General features: G+C 54.3%; 1 protein-coding gene across 4 annotated transcripts in view; it reads left to right on the top strand.

Moving 5' to 3' along the window:
• Window positions 1-20598, top strand: part of MTCL2 (microtubule crosslinking factor 2) — a 72773-nt gene that overhangs the window by 3508 nt on the left and 48667 nt on the right. For 3 of the 4 annotated variants that reach the window (XM_067708059.1, XM_067708058.1, XM_067708060.1), the window contains exon 2: window positions 17697-17921. In XM_067708059.1, the coding sequence (XP_067564160.1) occupies window positions 17697-17921 (225 nt within the window). Of the gene's footprint in view, window positions 1-5015; window positions 5165-17696; window positions 17922-20598 lie in introns of those variants that run through there. The other variant, XM_067708061.1, reaches the window with a different exon arrangement.

The raw sequence follows: 20598 nt of genomic DNA, 5'->3' as shown, positions 1-20598 counted from the left end.
ACACTGTGTATACATGGGTCAGTCCCTGAACTTCTCTCCAGCTGCCAGCCTCACAGAGGCAAGATGAAAATCTAGAGCCCTGAATGTGGGCCATAGATGTAGAGGCTGTTACGGGAGGTGTTGTTTTGTTCATTCTACAGATGGGTAAACTGTGGCCACAGCGGGGAGGGGACTTGTTCCAGGTCCCAGAGCCAGTTCTCCAGGCAGCCAGGCTTGGAGTAAGAGTACCTTGTACTCTTGATGTGTTTCCTGCCCCTCTGGGCCACTTTGCTTCTAAGATGCAGGATCTGAGTTACCAGGAGAAGGACTTCAGATCCCCAGTGTGTTCCCAGCAGGCCTCGTGCTGCCTTGGGCTGAGTCCCACTGAGTCCAGTGGGGCCCTGCTCGAGCTCACCGCCCAGCTGGCGGGCGGCCCTGGGAACCATCAACTGGGGAAGACCTTGCGGGTGACGGCAGATCTCCTGTGGCATGAGGCTTACTCTGGGGCCCGAGTGGAAAAAGTGGAAATGGGGCAGCTCTCTCTCAGTGAGACGACAGAAGGAGCTGCTACAGAGAAGGGAGTGAGCTTGCTGTCCGTTGAGTTATTCAGAGTTATTCAACCTTGCATGTTGGATAAAGACATGGGGTTTGTGGAAAGCAGCTGGTAAACGGCACGAAATGTGGTGGTTGTGATTACTTGAGGAGGATATTTATGTGGAGGCTGTAGTTGAGTTGCCTGACCTCAGCCAAGGAAGTCTGAAGGTTATTAACTTTTAAGGTTCCAGGATTCTAAGAGACAGCTTTGGCTGCAGGGCAGACACATGGACTGTTTGACCTTCAAAACCCTGGTGGTCTGAAGTCTTCCATCTCCCCATCACCACTAACTGTTGCCCATGCACCTTTTGAGGACATGCTGGGAACCCACCTGATGTGGATGGAAGAATCTGAGCGTTGGAGCCCAAAGACCTGGTCTAGAGACCTGACTCTGCTGTTTACTGTGTGGCCATGAGCAAGTCACTTGGCCTCTCTGAGCTCTTTTTTTTTTTTTTTTTTTTATCTATAAAATGAAGATGATGGAACCTGCCTGGGCAACTTCATAGGATTGTTTTCAGGAATCAGGGAGGTGTGAATAGATAAGACATTTTGCAAGCAGTGAAATCCCGCATCTTTTTTTTTTTTTTTTTTTTTTTTTTGCGGTACGGAGGCCTCTCACTGTTGTGGCCTCTCCCGTTGCGGAGCACAGGCTCCGGACGCGCAGGCTCAGCGGCCATGGCTCACGGGCCCAGCCGCTCCGCGGCATGTGGGATCTTCCCAGACCGGGGCACGAACCCGTGTCCCCTGCATTGGCAGGCGGACTCTCAACCACCGTGCCACCAGGGAAGCCCGAAACCCCGCATCGTTTAGGGAATTGTTATTATTGTTAGCCAATGAGCAGTTAGGATGTCAAAGCCTTCATTCTTGAGGGAGCTGGGAGAAGCCAGGAGGGTGGATTCCCCTAGCTTTAGGATGTTGATAAATCAGGAGCTGCTCCGAGGAGGGCAGGAAGGAGTGATCACATTCCATGCTGAGTGGGCTTCATGAAGCGAGGCCTCCCCACCTCCTTGGAGGGTCTACGTGTGAGTGTTTGAAGTGTAGCCAATCTAGATGTCAGCCAGAAGGGCCCAGAGGAAGCATCTAATTCCCCTCCAGTTCCCATTGTACACTTGGGCAAATGGAGGCTCCTGGTCACACAGCCAGGATTCCAACCTGGTTGGTCTAACCCTGGGTCCTGTTCTTTCTACAGTCCGACTGGAGCATGAGCTTGTGGTTGCTAACAGCGTGTCTAGTCTGGGACATAAATTGTTGAGAGGAATTCTGTTGTGTGCAGGGCTCCAGGCTAAGACTTGTTGGGAGCAAGTAGAGAATGACATCTGCTGGGGCCGAGGACCTGGAGCCTGCAGGCGGTGAGCGGGGGACATGTGCCTGCGTGTGTGTACATGACCCTGCACCAGTAGAAAGTGTGATTGGGACCAGGGATCTGAGGTCTTGGAGGAAGTGATGGGGGTTTGGATCGAGACTTAAGGGTTAGATAATGGTTAGGTTGGAATCCAGAGTGCTGGAATGTTAGAGCTGGCCTGGACACCCCCAGACCACTGATCCCCCGCCTTCTGTGGTACTTGCTCACAAATGCTATCAACAATTAGATCATTTCCAGTGTGCCAGGCTCTGGGTTAGGTAAGTCCTTTAGTCCTCACAGCAATCCTGTGTGGAGGGTTCTGATATCAGACCCATTTGACAGATGAGGAAACCGAGAGGTTATGTAATGTGCCTGAGATTGCACAGCTGGTATACTTGGGAACCTCACTAGACAACCCCAAGGAGCTCCCTTCCCCAGGCTCTCTTCCACCCTCTCCCAGAGGCGGCTTGTGCCTCCAAGTTTCACAGAGCAGGGTTCTCACCTGGTGTTGCCAGTTATAAGCTTTGTGACTCTGGGTGAGATTCTCAGTCTTTCAGAGTCTGGTTTTCCTTCTGAAAAATGGGAGGTAAGCATGTCTGCCCCAGGGTCATGGGGGCCCTTTTCCGAGTGATGATATAGATCGAGTGCACAGTAAATGTTAGTGCCTGTCTTGGTTGTCACCATTCCCATACCTGCTTCTAGGCCCTGTGCCAGGTGTCTGGGGCAGTAACCCACAAGTTGTGAAGCTCTCAGTTCCTGGGAGCTATAGGGGGAGGACTCCAGTATATCTGTCACTGTGGGGGGGAGAGGAGTGGTCACCATGGTCAGCAACGCTCCTGGCTAGTCCCAGCCCTCCCTGTGGCAGCTGAGAGGTGGCCTGAAAGAAGCTGCTCTGAGAACTGGGTCTTTAAGGATCCTTAGCTGGTCGCCTGTCATGGGGGGTGGGGGGCAGCTCCAGCGAGATGGAGAATGAGATGCAGAAGGTGAGGTGGCTGCTGCTGAGGCCTTAGGGGGACCACGAAGCTACCAGGGCTCCCAGCATTCCTTACCGAGGGGTTTGGCCTGTGTCCCTGGGCACACTCTTTCTTGCACACACAAACACAGGTACACATAGTCACAGCGTGTGCTCAGAGATCCACGACTACTCACACGTCTCACGTACACATCCAGGGACATGCTTGTGCTGTCTGTTTGCAGAAGCACACCTCCAGACTTATCAGGGAGGATACCTGCTCAGAGAAGTACACAAACCCATGCAAGATACACCACCTCCTGTCTCATCACACCCGCAGTTATCAAACAGACACAACAGAGACTCACACCACCTAGGAGACTGCTGGCTCAGAAACACACCCTTACACACCCCCAGACACACTTGGCCATGTCCCAGAGATGGACACACCCTGGAGACACCCTCAGACATATCGGAAGCACACACGCATATGCGGGCGCACACACAAACCCACACAGAGTCATTACACACAGGTGCTCGCATCCGCGGAAATCCACGGATACGCCCCTGCCCAGCGGGCACAGACACAGCTCATCACCCAGCCACCCCCGCTGCCTCTTCCACAGAGAGCAAGCAGCAGAGGTCCTTGCACACCTGGGGCTCACAGACACACACCCAAGAGACACGCATGAGCAAGACATGTAGCCACGTACATAGAAGCAGGACACGAGCACAGGGCACTCAGATGTCAGGCCTGTAGCATTTGCTAACGGGAGCCAAAGACCCACAGACCAGGTTCCCCAGACGCACACACACACGCAAACTGGCTGTGACACTTCAGCTACACAGAAACACAGGAAATCCTGGCCCGTGTCTCCCTGGAGCTCATGTGTACAAACTACTGTTTTTAGCTCCTCCACGAGGCTTCCTTCCACTAGGCTGCTGGGAACAGTGAGGAGTGTGGCCGGGGCTTGACTTTGCAGTCTTCTGGATCTGGGGGTCCTAGGAGCCTGGCTGGGGCTGAGTGGTATGTAGGCAGATAAGGGGCTGGCAGGTCACCAAGGTGGAGAAGAGGCACCAAAGGCCCTCAGGCCCCGGACACGCAGCACTTGGGCCTGGGCCCAATGAGCTGAGTGAAATGGAGCAATTGTCAGGCCTGCCAGCGCCCAGGGGCAACTCCCTTCTAATTTCCTCGGAATTTCCTGCTTGCCCTCATCTCCCGCCTCCTCCCCCTCCCCCTTTGCTGGGGACTGTGGAGGGCCATGCCACTGCCATCCCTAAAGGGTGCCTGATTCTGCCTGGGAAAAGGAGGCCAGGATAGAGAAGGTTGGAGGACATGTGGGCACTCAGAGGAGGGACCTGGAAGACTTCCTGGAGGAGGAGGCATTAGAGTTGAGGCGTTAGCCTTGAATGACTGCCTCTGTGTCCAGCTGCTGGGACCGTGCCTGGCACATCATAGGGACTCAATAAATATTTGTTGCATGGTTGAAGGAAAGGCAGTGATCAGGGTCTGCAGGTGGGCTGCAGGCCGGCTGCAGGCTTAAAACAGAAGAGCTGGAGGGAGTTGGGGGTGGCAGTGGTGAGGGAGAGGCTGGGAAGGGGAGTTGGGCCTGCTGGGGAAGGGCACTGGATGCCGAACTGAGCCGAGGCATTGTGAACACCTTGCTGGGAGGGGGCCGTGTTGACCTATAGCAGAGCTAGGAGCTGCCTCCTTTCCATGTGTCTGTAGCACCGGACACAAGGCCCCAGGGCCTCTCGGGAGGAAGGTGGACAAATTCCACCTTTGGGATCAGGTCTGGGGCCAAACCTTGCTTTGTCACCTCCTCCCTGTACATGAACCCCATGTGCAAGGCCCCCCCCATCAAGCCTCAGTCTTCCTATCTGTAAAATGGGAACTTAATCCCTTTCTTGCAGAGCACTTGGGAGGATTAGTATTCAGGTATATGGCACATCCAGCACTGTCCTGGGCACAGCAGAAGGGAGGGATCCCCATGTCCTGTGTAGCCTCTGGGGCAGAGAGAGTTCCCCAGGGGAGGGGCTCGGCTAAGTTCTAAGCAGAGGCCTGACCAGCAGCCAAGGTTATTACTAAGGTCATTGCCCCGGATGCCCCATAGGCGTGACCTCATCTGCAGTCACATTCTCTTCCTTCTGGTGCCAGAAGGAACTTGGAGCTGGGGTGGGGAAAGAGCTAGAGACGCTGGGGTGTTCTGGGCCAGGCTGGCCCTGGCATTCACTGGAGGCCCACAGGTCAGCGGATGGCACTGGCCTCCCTGAGGAATGGCAGGGAGTCAGAGAAGGTGAGAGCAGCAGGCCAGCCTTTCCCTTCTCTGGGGTCCAAGGTGGTGAAGAGCACTGTGGTCTAGAGCCGAGCCCACCTGGGCTTGAATCCTGGTTCCGCCTTTTCCTCTATGAGCTTTGCCTTTATAAGCTTCAGTCTCCTCCTCTGTAAAATGGGGATGCTGATACTCCTTTGCTGATGGAGGGCTGCCTTTGGGGTCCCACATTCTAAGACTGGGGTGAATAATCTCCCATGGCCTGCACCGCAAAGAGAAGCTCGGGCTCCAATAGAAAAACTGTTTTGGGTCCTGTGGCTAGGCTGGACCAGTTAAACATCTTTCCCGTGGTTTTGCCCCAGATCCACATGGGATCTTCTGGGTCAGTTGCATCAGCCTCTCCCCTCCACACCCCTCCTGGGCCCTGCCCAGTTGCCTGGGTGGCCTGTGTGGTCCTGCCTTTCTCAGCCTCACCTCACCCCTGCTCCACCCCAGTTCTGAGCGCTCCATGCACCCCAAGCCTCTATCCCTGCATTCTTCCCACTGCGGGGGCCTTTTTACTGTAGTTCCCTCCCGCCTCCCTTGGTTTCCTCCTCCACCTTCATGTGTTCAGCTCCAGGCCAGGCTCCTGTGTTAGACATGAAGGGGCTTCCTATAGGCTCCTTTGGGGCATTTACCTCTACAGTAATTAGATTATTAATTGGATAATTACAGGTTTCACTCCAGCCCCTCCCCCTATGTGCTCTGCATGAGGGCAGGGATCTTACCAGGGTGGGACTTAACCCCTTCCTTTCACACAAGTGTAAGTAAACTGAGGCTCAGAGAGGTTAAAGGGCTTGCCAGAGGTCACACAGCCTGCAAGTGGCAAGAGGCAGAAGGACTGGGATCTCGTGATGCTCTTTGCTCAGAGATTTGGCTGTGGCCCAGAGGCCCTTTGGGGGATGTTTTAAACACATCCAGATCCAAAAGCTGCCTTCCTTCCTGTCAACAGAGAAAGGACAGGAGGGATGCTGTCGGGTGTCCCCGCTGTGAGTGCCTTCCCCAGAGGCATCAGGGACTGCAGAGGTCTCCCTGCTCTGGCGGGTGAGGCCTGGAATGGGGCAGTGACAAGCCAGGCCTGGCCTTGGTGGGCAGTGTTCTCCGGGCATCTCCTCCCTGCCCACCCCTTCCACACACGCACACACACACACAGCTCCCCACCAGAGAGAGTGTCTGTGGTCTCACGCACAGAGCTGTGCCACATCTGGGAGGCTCACTCCTGATTGCCTTTGGAGCCTTCATCTTCCTGAGCCTCTGTTTACTTATCTGTAGAATGGGCATAAAGTAATAGCACTTTCCTCAAAGGGACTGTCATTGAGATAACGGACATTCACTCAGATCTCAGCCAGGTGTCTGGCACATGGTAAACCCTTGTAAACGTTAGCTATTACGATTCTCACTGTTGTCCCATTATAGAGACTGTCTAGTCTCGTTTACTGGAGCTCAAATTGGACTCAAATCCTGGCTGTGCCATCGAACTGGGACCTCGAGTAGACCTGTCTGACCTCAGCTCCTCACCAGTCAGTGGGGTGGCTGGGGATGCAGTGAGGTAGTGTGTGCTACCTGGCGCGTGCGTGGCACAGGGGGAGCGCTCAGTGAGCTCCGTGCCTGTTACTGTTTATTGCTGTTGGAGAGGTAAGTTCAGGACCCTGTCTTCCCTCATGGCCTGTGTGTCACTGGGGCCAGGCAGCCTCCATGCCAGTGGGAGGGGGCATTGCGTAGCATGGCCGTGCCTGGCTGGGGTCCTGGCCCTCCTCTTCCAGGACCCTTGACCCTGACTCCCCTAAAACTAGAGCCCAGCCTCCAGGCAATGAGGCTAAGCTGGGAGGCAGGAACCCCGAGTCCCTCCCTGCTTGACTCTGTTCAGTCTGGGGAACTATGGGGTTGTCCCCAGTCCCTCTCTAGGCCTCAGTGTCCCTGCTTGTGAAGGGATGGTGTCTCTGGGTTCCCCTCTGCCTGCTGCTACTCCCACAGTCTTGGCTTTTGAGCTGGGAGGAAAGTGGAGCTCTGCAGAGCCTTCTGCCCTCCTTGGGGTCCAAGTGTGAAGATCTCATCTGGAGCCTTGACACACCCTGGAGGACAGGCAGAAGGGACAGCAGATGGCTGCCCTGGCCTCTCGGGGGTCTGGCATGCCGCCCTTGTGGCCACTGCTGGCCCAAACTGCAGGTCAGCCCTTCCGGGCTAGGGTGAGTGGCCCGGGCCAGAGCCAGGGTGGCAGATGGGCAGGCAGCCTGGACTTTGGCCTGAGGGAGGGACCGTGGGGGGCAGGGTGGTGTGGGAGAAGGCAGGCCAGGCAGAGGCTCCCGCAGAGTGAAGGTTCTGGGTCCCTTAGCTCAGCTGTCATTCTTCCTGGGTCTGTTGCCCATTGATGGGTTGGGTCCCTAGAACCTGGGCAGGAGGTGATAAATTTGGGTAAGGTTTGAAATTGGGCAGGGACGCAGTTGGGCTGGGACCTGTGATACGCTCCTTGAAAGAAACACGGGGTTGAGATGAACACAGTGGGCTTAGAAGGGTCTGGAAGGCTTCTCTGAGGAGGTGGCATTTAAGTGGAGGCTTCAAGCAGGACGGGGAGCCGGTAGTGGGAGATGCAGGGGAGGGGAATCCAGGCAGAGGCTTAGAGGTAGGACAGGCAAGGTGTCTTCTGGCTGCGGGGAGAAGACCCGAGTGGCTAGAGTGTGGCCAACAAGAGGAGGAATGGGGGGAGATGAAGATGGACAGGTAGGCGGGATCAGCCTTCTGTTTTGCTTTCAAGTCCGGCGATTTACATACCGTGAAATGAGTTTTGACAAATGCACACAGCTCTGTTCACCACCACCACAATCAAGACAGAGAACCATCGACCTCCAAAATTCCCCCGTGCCCCTTTGTAGTCAGTTCCTCCCTCCTCCCCCAGCCCCTGGCAACCACTGATCTGTTTCCTGTCCCTGTAGTCTTGCCTGTTCCAGAGTGTCATGGAAATGGCTTAATACAGTACGTAGCCAACGGAGTCTGACTTCCTTCACTTAGTATAATGCGTTTGGGCTCCGATCACGTGGTTGTGGGTATTCGCATTTCCTTCCTTTTTCTTGCCGAGTTGTATTCCATTATATGGATGTACCACCATTTAGCCATTCACCAGTTGAGGAACATTTAGGTTGTTTCCAGATTTTGGCGATTGTTGGAGGGTTTTAAACAGGAGAGTAACAGTTTACAAAAAATCACTCCATGTACTAAGTGAAGAACAGATTAGGGGGGAGCAGACTGACCATCATGGGGACTAAATCCAGTGATTTGGTGATGAATCGGGCCCACCAGAGATACTCACTAATTGTTCATACAAAACGGCTGTGCTCCGAGGTAGCCAGGGAGGCTTCTTGGTGGAGGTGGCATTTGAGGTGGAGCAGTGAGGAGGTGGGAGACAGATGCAGAATGGAAGGAGGCCCAGGCAGTGCAGAGTCCCCGTTGGAGCTGGGTGGGCTGAGACCCCGGCTCCCTGCTCCTGACCTAGCCTTAGTATCCCAGGGTTTCTAGAATGTGGTGTGCAGGGCCCAGATCAGAGCTCCCTGGGGACGCTGGGTGAACAGGCCCCTCCCAGGGTCCACCCTAGCCCTGTGGGGGCTGATTCTCTTGGGAGGGAGTTGGCCAGGGGACCTCTGCGCTGGAACAGTCTCTTCCTTGGTGGCTGGTAAGAGGCTGCCTCCTCACGCCTTCAGGAGCCTCCTGTCCCCTGTGGGCCAGCTGGGAGCTGTTGCTGAGGCTCGCCCACCCATTGCTGCTTGCTGTGTTTCTGCAGAGGGGCTTCGTGTTTGGTCGCTTTCACCTCCAGCCCCATGGGTCGGGAGACCTCACCATCTACTTTTCCAGACCAGTTCCATCAGACTCAGGCATCTGGAGTCACTGCGAGTGTTCCAGTAGCCCCACATCTCACCCCCGCCCCCTTCTGTCCTCATTGTGCAGAGATTAATCATCTTACATTCCTGTAGGTTTCCTGAAGAAAGCATTCTTTCCTGGAACATTTTATTTTGTTTTGGCTGCACCGAAAGGCCTCCAGGAGCTTAGTTCCCCCACCCGGAGTCGAACCGGGGTCCATGGCAGTGGAAGCACTGAGTCCTAACCACTGGACTGCCATGGAATTCCCTGGAACACTTTATTTATTTATTTAAATCTTATTTTTATTTATTTATTTTGGCTGCGTTAGGTCTTTATTGCCGTGCGCGGGCTTTCCTCTAGCTGTGGCGAGCGGGGGCTACTCTTCATTGCAGTGCGCGGGCTTCTCATCGCGGGGGCTTCTCTTGTTGCGGAGCACGGGCTCCAGGTGTGCGGGCTTCAGTATTTGTGGCTCTGGGGCTCAGTAGTTGTGGCTCGCGGGCTCTAGAGCGCAGGCTAAGTGGTTGTGGCGCACGGGCTTAGTTGCTCCGCGGCATGTGGGATCTTCCCGGACCAGGGCTCGAACCCGTGTCCCCTGCATTGGCAGGCGGATTCTTAACCACTGCGCCACCAGGGACGTCCCTCCTGGAACATTTTAAATGTGGCGCGAAAGCGGAGCTCTGCTTCACCAGCTTTATGCCCTGATGGTGGAGAGCAAGGGTCTGGGGTGGCGACCCAGACCCCACAGATGAGGCGGCTCCAGAGGGAACACAGACTCCATCTTATTTTGCGCCATGTGCTGAGAGTAATTCTCAGAATAATGTTTTTAAATGTTTGAAACAAAATATAAAGGAAAGCAAGCATATTGAAATATAGTTATCAAAGTATATTTTTAAATTATGATATAGTAATATGTGTGTTTATTAACTCATAAGATCTGGAAACAGGTCTGTTAACTACTGTAATTTCAAAGTACTGATGAGTGTATACAATACTCTGACATTTCTGCAACAGCTGTTATGGGATATGAAAATATCTGTGGTTTCTTTTGGTGCCGAAACTGTAAGTACTGCTGATACAACCGTGGCTTGTCCAGAATAGAAGGAAACGTTAATTTTTAGTTAGCATTAGTGAAAGTAAAGACGTGATTTTTTTTTTTCCCTTCCCATCCAAGTTCATGGACTCCCTGCATTCTGGTGCAGGTGAAAGAGCGTGAAGTCTGCAACCCAAGTCCCGCTTGGAGGTGTCTCTGTGTGATCCTGGACACAGCCCACCTCCCCTATGCTCCTCTGCAGTTCTTTGCCTCTAGAACAGAGATGGTGATTCCTGTCCTGCCTGTCCATGGGGCTTCTGTGAGGACCCGTGAGATGACTCACATGGAATGTCTTTGTAAACTGTGAAGCCCCGTGCTGCCATGCAATGCCACACTATTATTAGCGGTAGTGTGAGCTCATGTCTGGCCCTCCGGCCCAGCGTGGACCAAAAGTCTCTTCCTGGCCAATTCCCTCAGGATTCCTGGGAACCAATCCATTTCAGGGAGCGGGTCTGCCCCTGAGAGGCTGATTCCTGCAGGCTGACCTCATGGGTCATTAGAGGATGTGAGGGAGGATGGACAGAGGTGTACTTGTGGGCAGGGAGTGGGTGGGTGAGCTGAGGTTCGAGAGACCCTGCCCATCCTCCTGAGGTGGCATGGGGGTCTGAGGCCAGCCCTGGAGCAGCCTAGGCTCTCCCTGACTCTTTGCAGCTGACCTGGGGCTGGGATCAGGAGGGCCTGTCCTCTCTGGGCTGTGAGAGAGGCCGGGCAGGGCAGAAGCCATACTCCTTTCATTCATTCATCTACCCACCCATAGACAGTGACGGGTGCCTGCTCCGTCCCATGTCCTGTCCAGGGCTGTGCTGGGGACCAGACATGAGTCAGACCCAGCACCTGCCCTCCCCGCCAGCTCCTGGGGAAGATAGACTTGAAGACGAGCAAATGCGACCTCAAGTTGTTAGCACAAGAAGAATGGAGTTCAGAGCGTGGGGTTTGAATCAGATTGGGGGAGGAGGGAATACTCTGGAAGGATGAGAAAGTTAGCAGTTAGCCTGGCAAAGGCTCTCTAGCAGAGGGAATAGCTCAAGCAACCCTGGGAGTAGAACACACAGTTAAGATGCACTGGCCCAGGGTTACAGGGCTTGTTTGGATTCCAGCTCCACCGCTCCTTTGCTTGAGCAGCTCTGGAAAACTTCTGAGCCTCAGTTTCCTCATCTGCAAAGTGGGAACATTTTCCCTACCTACCTCACAGAGCTGGTAAGGGGTCAAACTATTGTGCACATACTGTGCTTGGACTGGGCCTGGTAATTAGTGAGCTTCCCAATAGGTGGTGGCTATTTCTTCGTCGTGGTGTACCTGGACATGGAGGGCAGAGGCAAGACAGAAGTGGGGAGGAGACCCGGGGTGGGGGTGGGGGCGGTGGAAGAGGGGTGTGCTCAGATTCCAGGGTAAGAAGCTTGTACCTAACGCAGAGACCAGTGGGAAAGTGGAGGAGATAGAAAGCTATCTGCTTTTTTTTTTTTTTCCAATAAACAGGTATTACCTCTATAATCAGAGCAAAATAAACATTCTCTGTAAAGGGAAAGGCTGACTACCCTGGCAGCAGCGTGGGTGCCCGATCCTGTCCCCCGTCCTCCCCGCTCCACTCCCCGTTCTCAGTCCAGGTTAAATAATCAGGTTAAGCTTCAAGGGGAGGAGAGGTTTCCTTGAAGGAGCGGCCGGAGGGGATGGGTTTGGAGGCCTGGCAGGCTGTGCCTCATCTGAGCACCTTTGCTCAGCTTCTTCAGTCCAGACTTTCTGACTGTGGCGGGGGGGTGCGGTTTGAGAATCGGGGGCCCCTGGGCTCTGAGGTGGGCACTGCTGGGCAGTGTGGCCTCTTCCTGTCTGCAGTGGGGGATGAAGTCTGGGTTGCCCCACCAACGTTGGGGGGTCTCCGACAACCTTGTTGTATAGCCACTGGGCTGGCGTAGTTCAGTGGTGTTGGCCCCCTCTCTCCGCATTTCCCCGCGGCTGGGGTGAGAGGCTCAGCGGACACTGAGCTGTCTTTTTTTTTTTTTTTTTTAAGGAGGAAACTTTTTTTTTAATTAATTAATTTTTAAAAAATTTTTGGCTGCGTTTGGTCTTTGTTGCTGCACACGGGCTCTTCTCTAGTTGCGGTGAGCGGGGGCTACTCTTTGTTGCCGTGCACGGGCTTCTCATTGTGGTGGCTTCTCTTGTTGCGGAGCATGGGCTCTAGGCGTACGGGCTTCAGTAGTTGTGGCACGCGGGCTTCAGTAGTTGTGGCTTGAGGGCTGTAGAGCACAGACTCAGTAGTTATGGCACGAGGGCTTAGTTGTTCCGTGTCACGTGGGATCTTCCCGGACCAGGGCTCAAACCCACGTCCCCTGCATTGGCAGGCGGACTCTTAGCCATTGCGCCACCAGGGAAGCCCTACTGAGCTGTCTTTGAAGGGAAGCATGAGCTCCCCACCCACTACCCGCTGGCGATTCCCTACCAGCTCCCTCGGTTGGATCAGACCCTGGATGAAGTCCTGGGAGACTGGGAGGCTCAGTGAGGTCCAAGAGCCTCTGGAGGGAAGCAGAGTCCTACCTTCAGCCCCCTCCCCATGTCCCAGCAGCCCCTTTCCCAGCCCCCACCTCAGACCCCGAAAGCTCAGCTTCTGCTGCACACATCCCAGCAGACCCAGGCGTGCGGGCCACAATTCAGCCTTTGTGGACTCACCCTCTCACGTGGACGGTGCCAGGAGGGGCTGACCGCATTCTGCCTGCAGCTGGGACAAGCCCCCGAGAGGCCTGGGCCCCCCTTGGCCTCCACGGAGAGATGGAGCTGGCATGAATGCAACATCCTGCATTTGCAGAAATGGACTGTGGTGAAGGGCAGGCCTGGAGAGACAGCTGCTCATGTGAGAAAGGTCATTCATTCATTCACTTCTTCAATAGATGCTTATTGAGACCCCGCTCTGTGCCAGGCTCTGGGCTGAGGACTTGTGTGCTGAGACATGTGACTCTTGCCCATTTAAGGAAAGAGACTGGAAGGAAGGGACTTCCCTGGTGGCGCAATGGTTAAGAACCTGCCTGCCAATGCAGGGGACGCAGGTTCGAGCCCTGGTCCGGGAAGATCCCACACGCCGTGGAACAACTAAGCCCTTGCGCCACAACCACTGAGACTGAGCTCTAGAGCCTGTGAGCCACAACTACCGAAGCCTGTGTGCCTAGAGCCCGTGCTCCGAAACAAGAGAAGCCACCGCAATGTGAAGCCCGTGCACCGCAACGAAGAGTAGCCCCCTCTCGCTGCAACTAGAGAAAGCCTGCATGCAGCAAAGAAGACCCAATGCAGCCAAAAAATAAATTAAAAAAAAAAAAAAAAAGACTGGAAGGAAACACCCTGCATTAGAGTCACTCGGGGGCCCCCATTTCCAGGGTTTTGGATTCAGGAGTTCTCAGTCAGGGCGTGAGGATTTCTGGCAAGTCCCCCACCAGTGTTGCTAATGCTGCTGGTCCAGGGACCACACCTTGAGAACCACTGTGATTCAGTGGTTCTGATGAATGGTTTATGTTTTCTGTTTTCAAAACTGTCTTTATGACCGTCATTTACTTTTTTTAATAATTTTTTTTATGATTAACATTTTTAAAAATTTATTTATTTAGTTATTTTTGGCTGCGTTGGGTCTTCATTGCTGCATGCAGGCTTTCTCTAGTTGCAGTGAGCAGGGGCTACTCTTCGTTGCGGTTCACGGGCTTCACATTGCGGTGGCTTCTCTTGTTGCGGAGCATGGGCTCCAGGTGCGCGGGCTTCAGTAGTAGTGGCACGTGGGCTCAGTAGTTGTGGCGCATGGGCTCTAGAGCGCAGGCTCAGTAGCTGTGGCGCACGGGCTTAGTTGCTCTGCGGCATGTGGGATCTTCCCGGACCAGGGCTCTAACCTGTGCCCCCTGCATTGGCAGGTGGATTCTTAACCACTGCGCCACCGGGGAAGTCCCGTCATTTATTTTTATAAACAGAAAAATCAGTTTTTAAAAAAAATATTTATTTGGCTGCATCGGGTCTAAGTTACGGCACGCGGGATCCTTGTTGCAGCATGCAGGATCTTTTCTTTTTTTGCGCACGCGGGCTCTTCGTTGCGGCACATGGGCTTCTCTCTAGTTGTGGCACTCGGGCTCTAGAGTGCGCGGCCTCAGTAGTTGCGGTGCACGGACTCTCTAATTGTGGCACATGGGTTTAATTGCCCCGCGGCATGTTCCCCAACCAGGGATCGAACCTGCATCCCCTGCATTGGAAGGCGGCTTCTTAACCACGGGACTACCAGGGAAGTCCCGAAAAAATCAGTTATTTAAAAGTTAGAAAAATAAGCGGTCGCCAAAAATGACTCCAGTGCCCTGGGTGTGGTCCTGTGTTGTGGGCTGTCACCTCCCATGATCTAAATGTCATACATCTTTTTTTTTTTTTTTTTTTTTTTGCCGTACGCGGGCCTCTCACTGTTGTGGCCTCCCCCGTTGCGAAGCACAGGCTCCGGACGCACAGGCTCAATGGCCATGGCTCACGGGCCCAGCCGCTCCGCGGCATGTGGGATCTTCCCGGACCGGGGCATGAACCCGTGTCCCCTGCATCGGCAGGCGGACTCTCAACCACTGCGCCACCAGGGAAGCCCTCATACATCTTTTAATGTAACCCAGCATCATTAGCTTGTGCATCCCCTGCACTTCCCTTTGGCTCACCCTGCACTTTGGGTCCACTCCGACCCCCAAATCCTCCCTGTCAACATGTTCTGTAAATAGTATGGTGAGGATTTGGACATAGGCCCATCTGGAGGCTGGTTTAGCTTGGATTTAGCCAACTGGCCCACCCTTCCTTAGTGCCGTTTCCTTTATGCTCCCTTAATCTCGCCAGCTGAAATGCGTGTGGACCCCTCACTTCCTCATTCCTTTAACTGGTGTGATCATTGACTGTCCCACTTCCTCCTTCTCCACTTTTAGTTCTGTCTGCTTGGCATGTGGGGGAGGCTGCGTCTGTGTATATATTGGGGTAGAGGTGGGGTTCCTGATGAGGGGACCATTCCTCTGCAGCTTGATGTAGGCAGAATCATTCACTTTGCGGGGTGCTGCTGAACCACCCCCCCCCACCCCCAACTAGGAGCGAGGCTGTGGTGCCAGGTGGGAATCAAACCCTTCAGTTGCTGGTGGGAATGGGACAGTATCTGTTGTGGTTGAGAGAAGCAGATACCCTGTCATCCCCTCTGTCTTCCTTTCCTGTGTTCATAACCATTTGAGAAATAGTCCCAGGAGTAACTGGGTGCAGATGGATATAAAAACCTCCATGAACTTTCATACTAAAAACCAGCCTGAAGGTGCCACTTCCTAACCCTGAATTAAGCCAACCCATCCAGTCTCAGGGGCGCTGGGAACCGCAGGCCATTCCTCCGTAGGGAACCACCCATTTTCTTTGGGGAAAGGGAGGCTCAGAGGGCTGGTGAACCCAGCTCTCCAGATGTGGTCCCTCTCCAGAACCTGCACAGTGGTTGGTTTGTTTGCTTCTTGGACCCACCCCGCTTTCCCATCAGCACCATTTCTAGGTGCTTTCTGTGACTCCTTTGGGATGCCTTTGGCAGGTCATTCATCTCCTGTGACTCGGTTTCTCTTTTTTTTTTTTTTTCTTTTGCGGTACGTGGGCCTCTCACTGTTCTGGCCTCTCCCGTTGCGGAGCACAGGCTCTGGACGCGCAGGCTCAGCGGCCGTGGCTCACAGGCCCAGCCGCTCCGCGGCATGTGGGATCTTCCCGGACCGGGGCACGAACCCGTGTCCCCTGCATCGGCCTGCGGACTCTCAACCACTGCGCCACCAGGGAAGCCCATCGGTTTCTCTTTTTAGTGTACAATTTTATTTAATCCGTTCAATCACACTAAGGGCAGATATTATTATTTCCATTTGTGACTCAGCTTTCGTACCTGCTGTTAGACATAGTAATCATCCGTTTCTTCTCCTGGGTCTCCCCACTCATCCCCCTCCACTTTGTGTCTAATGGTTGTTTCACGTCGGTATGTCTTTTTGTGATTGTTTACATAACAAGACATGCCTCCATGCACTCAGTATTTGTTGGGAGCCTGCAGGATGCTGGGCCCTGTGCTGGGTGTGGGGCATACAGCGGGGAGTGAGGTAGACGTGGCGAAGCCCCCCAGGCACTCACGGTCTCTCTGGGAGACAAACTCTTAAATGAAGAATTGCTGATATACCCATGATAACAAAGGGGAAGTGAAGGACATCTGGGAGTTGATGACAGAGGTGGTCAGGAGCTGCCCTGAGGAAGTGAGGTCATCCCCCTCAACCCCCTCCACTTAAAACCCAGACTCAGATTCTTTACTCAACCCTTCAAGGCCCTGGATGGCTGACCCCTGTCAGTTTCCCCAGCCTCAACTGACCCCTGTAGCTACCCTGGCTGCCTTGCTGTATCTTGACACACTGAGCTCTTTCCTGCCTCTGAGCCTTTGCACACACTGCTCCCTGCCTCTCTCTCTGCATGGCTGTTCCTTCTTGCCTCAGCTCAAATGTCCCTTGAGAGGCGGCCTCCCCGACCTTGTCCTCTAACATAGCACCTTCCCCCATTACTCGTTCATATTACCCAGGTGTTTTGGTTCTGGTTTTTTGGTTTTTTGTCTTCCCAGCTCTTAACAGTATCTGAGGGGTTTTTTTATCTTTCAGTTTACTGTGTGTCTTGCCAATGAGACTTGGGGCTCCATGCAGACAATACAGAAAGGGCCACGTTTGTCTTGGTCACCACTCTCCTTACCCACCCCCTGTGCCTGCACAGAGCCTGGTACACAGTTGGTGTTCATAAGTGCTTGTTGAATGAGCCTCTTCTGCTTCCCCAGTGTATTACTTCCCTATTGCTGCTATAATAAGTTACCGCGAATTTGACTTAAAACAATCCCAGGGCTTCCCTGGTGGCGCAGTGGTTGAGAGTCCGCCTGCCGATGCAGGGGACACGGGTTCGTGCCCCGGTCCGGGAAGATCCCACATGCCGCGGAGCGGCTGGGCCCGTGAGCCATGGCCGCTGAGCCTGCGCGTCCGGAGCCTGTGCTCCGCAACGGGAGAGGCCACAACAGTGAGAGTCCCGCGTACAGCAAAAAAAAAAAAAAAACAATCCCAGATTATTATCTTATAATTCTGGAGGTCAGAAGTCTGAAAGCCAAGGTGTTGTCAGGGCTCCATCCCTGTAAAGGCTCTGGGGAGAATCCATTCTCTTTCCTGCTTCTAGAGGCTGCCTGCATTCCCCGGTTCATGGCCCTTTCTCCATCTTCAACGTACATCACCCCAACCTCTGCCACATCGCCTTCTCCCGCTCTGAGCCCCTTGCCTCCCTCTTATACGGATGCTGGTAATTACACTGGGCCCACCCAGATAATCCAGCAAAATTTCCCAATCTCAAGATCCTTAACTTAATCACATTTGCAAAATCCCTTTGCCATGTAAGGTAACATACTCACAGATTCTGGGAATTAGGACATGGGCATCTTGGGGGCCCATTACGCAGTCTGCCACACCCAGACCCCCTGAGGTGTGCCTAGGACAGCATCGAGTGTGCCCTGCACTCGAGTACCCTGGCCACTGCCATAGGGCCCAGCGACCTGACCTCTCCTTCCCTCTGCAGGACGAGATTGAGGAGCTGCGGGCAGAGATGCTGGAGATGCGGGACGTCTATATGGAGGAGGATGTGTACCAGCTGCAGGAGCTGCGGCAGCAGCTGGACCAGGCCAGCAAGACCTGTCGCATCCTGCAGTACCGGCTGCGCAAGGCTGAGCGCCGCAGCCTCCGCGCTGCCCAGACTGGCCAGGTGGACGGCGAGCTCATCCGTGGCCTGGAGCAGGACGTCAAGGTAAGCCCAGGGCCCTCCCAACCCTCACAGGTGCCCTTTCTGGGGGGTCGGACCATGAGCCTGAGTGCCCAGGTCAGCTCCCTCCTCATGTGTCCTTGGGCAAGTTCCATCATCTCTTTGGGCCTCAGCATCCTCATCTGTAAAATGGGGATCCCTAGGAACTGACAGGCCGTCTACCACGGTTGTCCCAAAGTGGTATCATAAGATGATACCTACTAACAGCAGCTGCTGTGTGAGTACGAGCCACACACCTGGTGCTGGGCTCCAAGTTATCCGTGCATAGTTCCACGGAGGTTTCTTTCTTGTGCTGATGGAGAGTAGTGAAGGTCTGGAGTTGAATAAGGCTGGTTTAAATCTTGGCTCCAATATGCCCTAATTTTATGCTTTTGAGCAAGTCACCTGTTTCAGTTTCCTCATTTGTAAAACACGTGTAACGGCAGCCCCTGCCTCACAGGGTTCTATGAGGATCAAATGAGATCAGGTAGGTAAGAGGTCACTGTAGGCACTGGAAAAGGTTAGCTAGTAATTCTTCTTCTTCTTCTCATTTTCCGGATGAGGAAAGTGAGTCTCAGAGAAAGGAAGTACCTGTCCAAGTTCACGTGACCCTCCATGGAGCTGGCAGACGCAGACTTATCAGCCTCCCATGCTTGCTGCCTGACCTTGTTGATCTTGGCCTCAGAGAGCAGGAAAGGGACGGCCTGGAGGCCGGCAGATGGGGCTTCCAGAAGAGAAGTCTGCCCTGCCTGTCTGTATGAGCCCTGGTCTGGGGGCTGAGAACTCCAGGGGACCTGGCCCGGCACCCTGCTCTCAGAACTCAGCCCAGTGTTATCCAGGGATGTAGGAGCTGGGGGGAGGGGCCTCTGGCACAGCCTGGGGGACTGTGGAGTCTTCCTGCAGGGGTGACCTCCGAGGTGAGGCCTGAGGTGGAAGAAGGAATGTTGAAGGAAGAGGGCCCCTGTAAGGGGAGGTGAAGAGTGAGCACCAGATCCACACCGGCCTTTGCGCCTCCCATTGTCTTGCATGCGCTGTGGGCACATTGGGATTGTAGGTCTGCTGTACAAGTGAGGAAACAGCTCAGAAAGGTTGTATCTCCAAGGCCAAAGTGTACCTGTACCTAAGAAGGCAGCTCTTGAGATAAATTGTTCTACAAATATTCAAATTCCAGGTACCAGATCGAGAGGGTGTGGGGTGAGGGAGAGCCCTGGAAGCTTAGAGGAATCTGAGTTTGGGGCTTTGGGGCGAAGACACCGAAAAGTCAGCCTTAGATGAGGAAGGGGTGGAGGAAGGCTGGAGCTGGGAGCAGACTAGCTGGCTTGCTCTGTGGGAGGAGCTGAGAGCAGCTGGTGTGTGTGTGTAGAATGGGGAGGGGGGGAGACCCTCTGGAGTCTGGGCGGAAGGGAGCGGCCCCTTCTGTTGGGATTTGAACTAGCCAATCAGCAGCTGGCTTGGCCCCTTCCCTCCCTCCTGTCCCCGCGCCTGCAGCTGGAGCGCTGAGCTCATCCGCACTGGCCTGGGCTGGACAGCTTTGGCCGCCTCTCTGTGTCCCAGGTGCTGGGGATGTTCTGGGGCATTTTTTGGAGGCTTTCAGAACGCTGACTTCCCTGGCGTCGCCTGGGAGGGCTTGAGAGACCCAAGTGTGGAGGGAGCTGGAGGCTGCCTGGGAGGGTATCCCCGGGGGCCCTCCGACTCGCCGTGCCAGCAAGAGTAGACAGGCGTGAGGCCGCCTCTTGGAGTCTCAGTTTCCCCTTCTGTTAAAAGGAGCGCTTCGAGCAGCTGAATCTCCGGGGCTTTTGCAGCCCCAGTGGTTTAAGCAAGCAGGTAGATTACTGGTGAGGGTGCCATGAAAGAAACCTCAGGCCTCGGCCCTCCCTCTCCCTCACCCCCACCCCCAGGCTCTCTCACTGTCTGCTGGTTCTCACAGCCGGCAGGACCCACAGACGCTCAGCAGGAACATTGTCCAGCATGAGGAGGGCAGGGGTGGGGAAGGGGAGAGACCTGCTCTACCACTTGCTTGCTGTGTGGCTTTGGGAAAGCTCCTTGACAGCCCTGAGCCTCAGTTTCCCCATGTGGAAAATGGAGATGCAACAAGTCTCTACCTGTAGAGATTTTTGTGAGGCTAAAATGAAATAGCTCAAGTAAAGAGCGTGCTGAGCACGGAGTCCGGCTCGGGATGCTCCCTCAGCAAATGAGCAGATGTTGCTTGGCGTGTTACTGTTCAGGAGAAGAACTTACAAGGCACTAGTGGGACAAATGGCTGGACCACGGTGGAGAAGGGGGCCAGAATCTCTACCTCCCTGGGTAGATAAGTGTAGCCTGGAGGTTTGTTCACCATGGAGATTCCCAGGCCCCACCCTCAGGGCTTGGGATCCTGTAGGAGGGCGTCAGGTCCCGGGAATCAGGGATGAAAATTCCCACCTGAAGGGACTCTTGTGGGAGGCCCGAGGACACACAGGTAAAACAATTCTTAGAAATAGATGTTGCTGGAGAAAAAGTTCTGGCTTTGGGTTTAATCCCTGGGTGACCTGAGCAGGTCACTTTCTCTCTTTGATCCTCAGTTTCCTCATCTGTACAATGCAGGTGACATTCCCACCCTCCCGGGGTTCCTGGGAGGATTTCGCCACACAGGACCCAGATGCTGCCTGGACAGGGGGTGCTCCTTAGTGACGGTTCCTATCCC

Source organism: Pseudorca crassidens, chromosome 15 (genome assembly GCF_039906515.1).
Source record: "Pseudorca crassidens isolate mPseCra1 chromosome 15, mPseCra1.hap1, whole genome shotgun sequence".
NCBI classification, from domain to species: Eukaryota; Metazoa; Chordata; class Mammalia; order Artiodactyla; family Delphinidae; genus Pseudorca; species Pseudorca crassidens.
The sequence above is the reverse complement of the archived record's forward strand: the minus strand, read 5'-3'. Positions and strand labels throughout refer to the sequence as shown.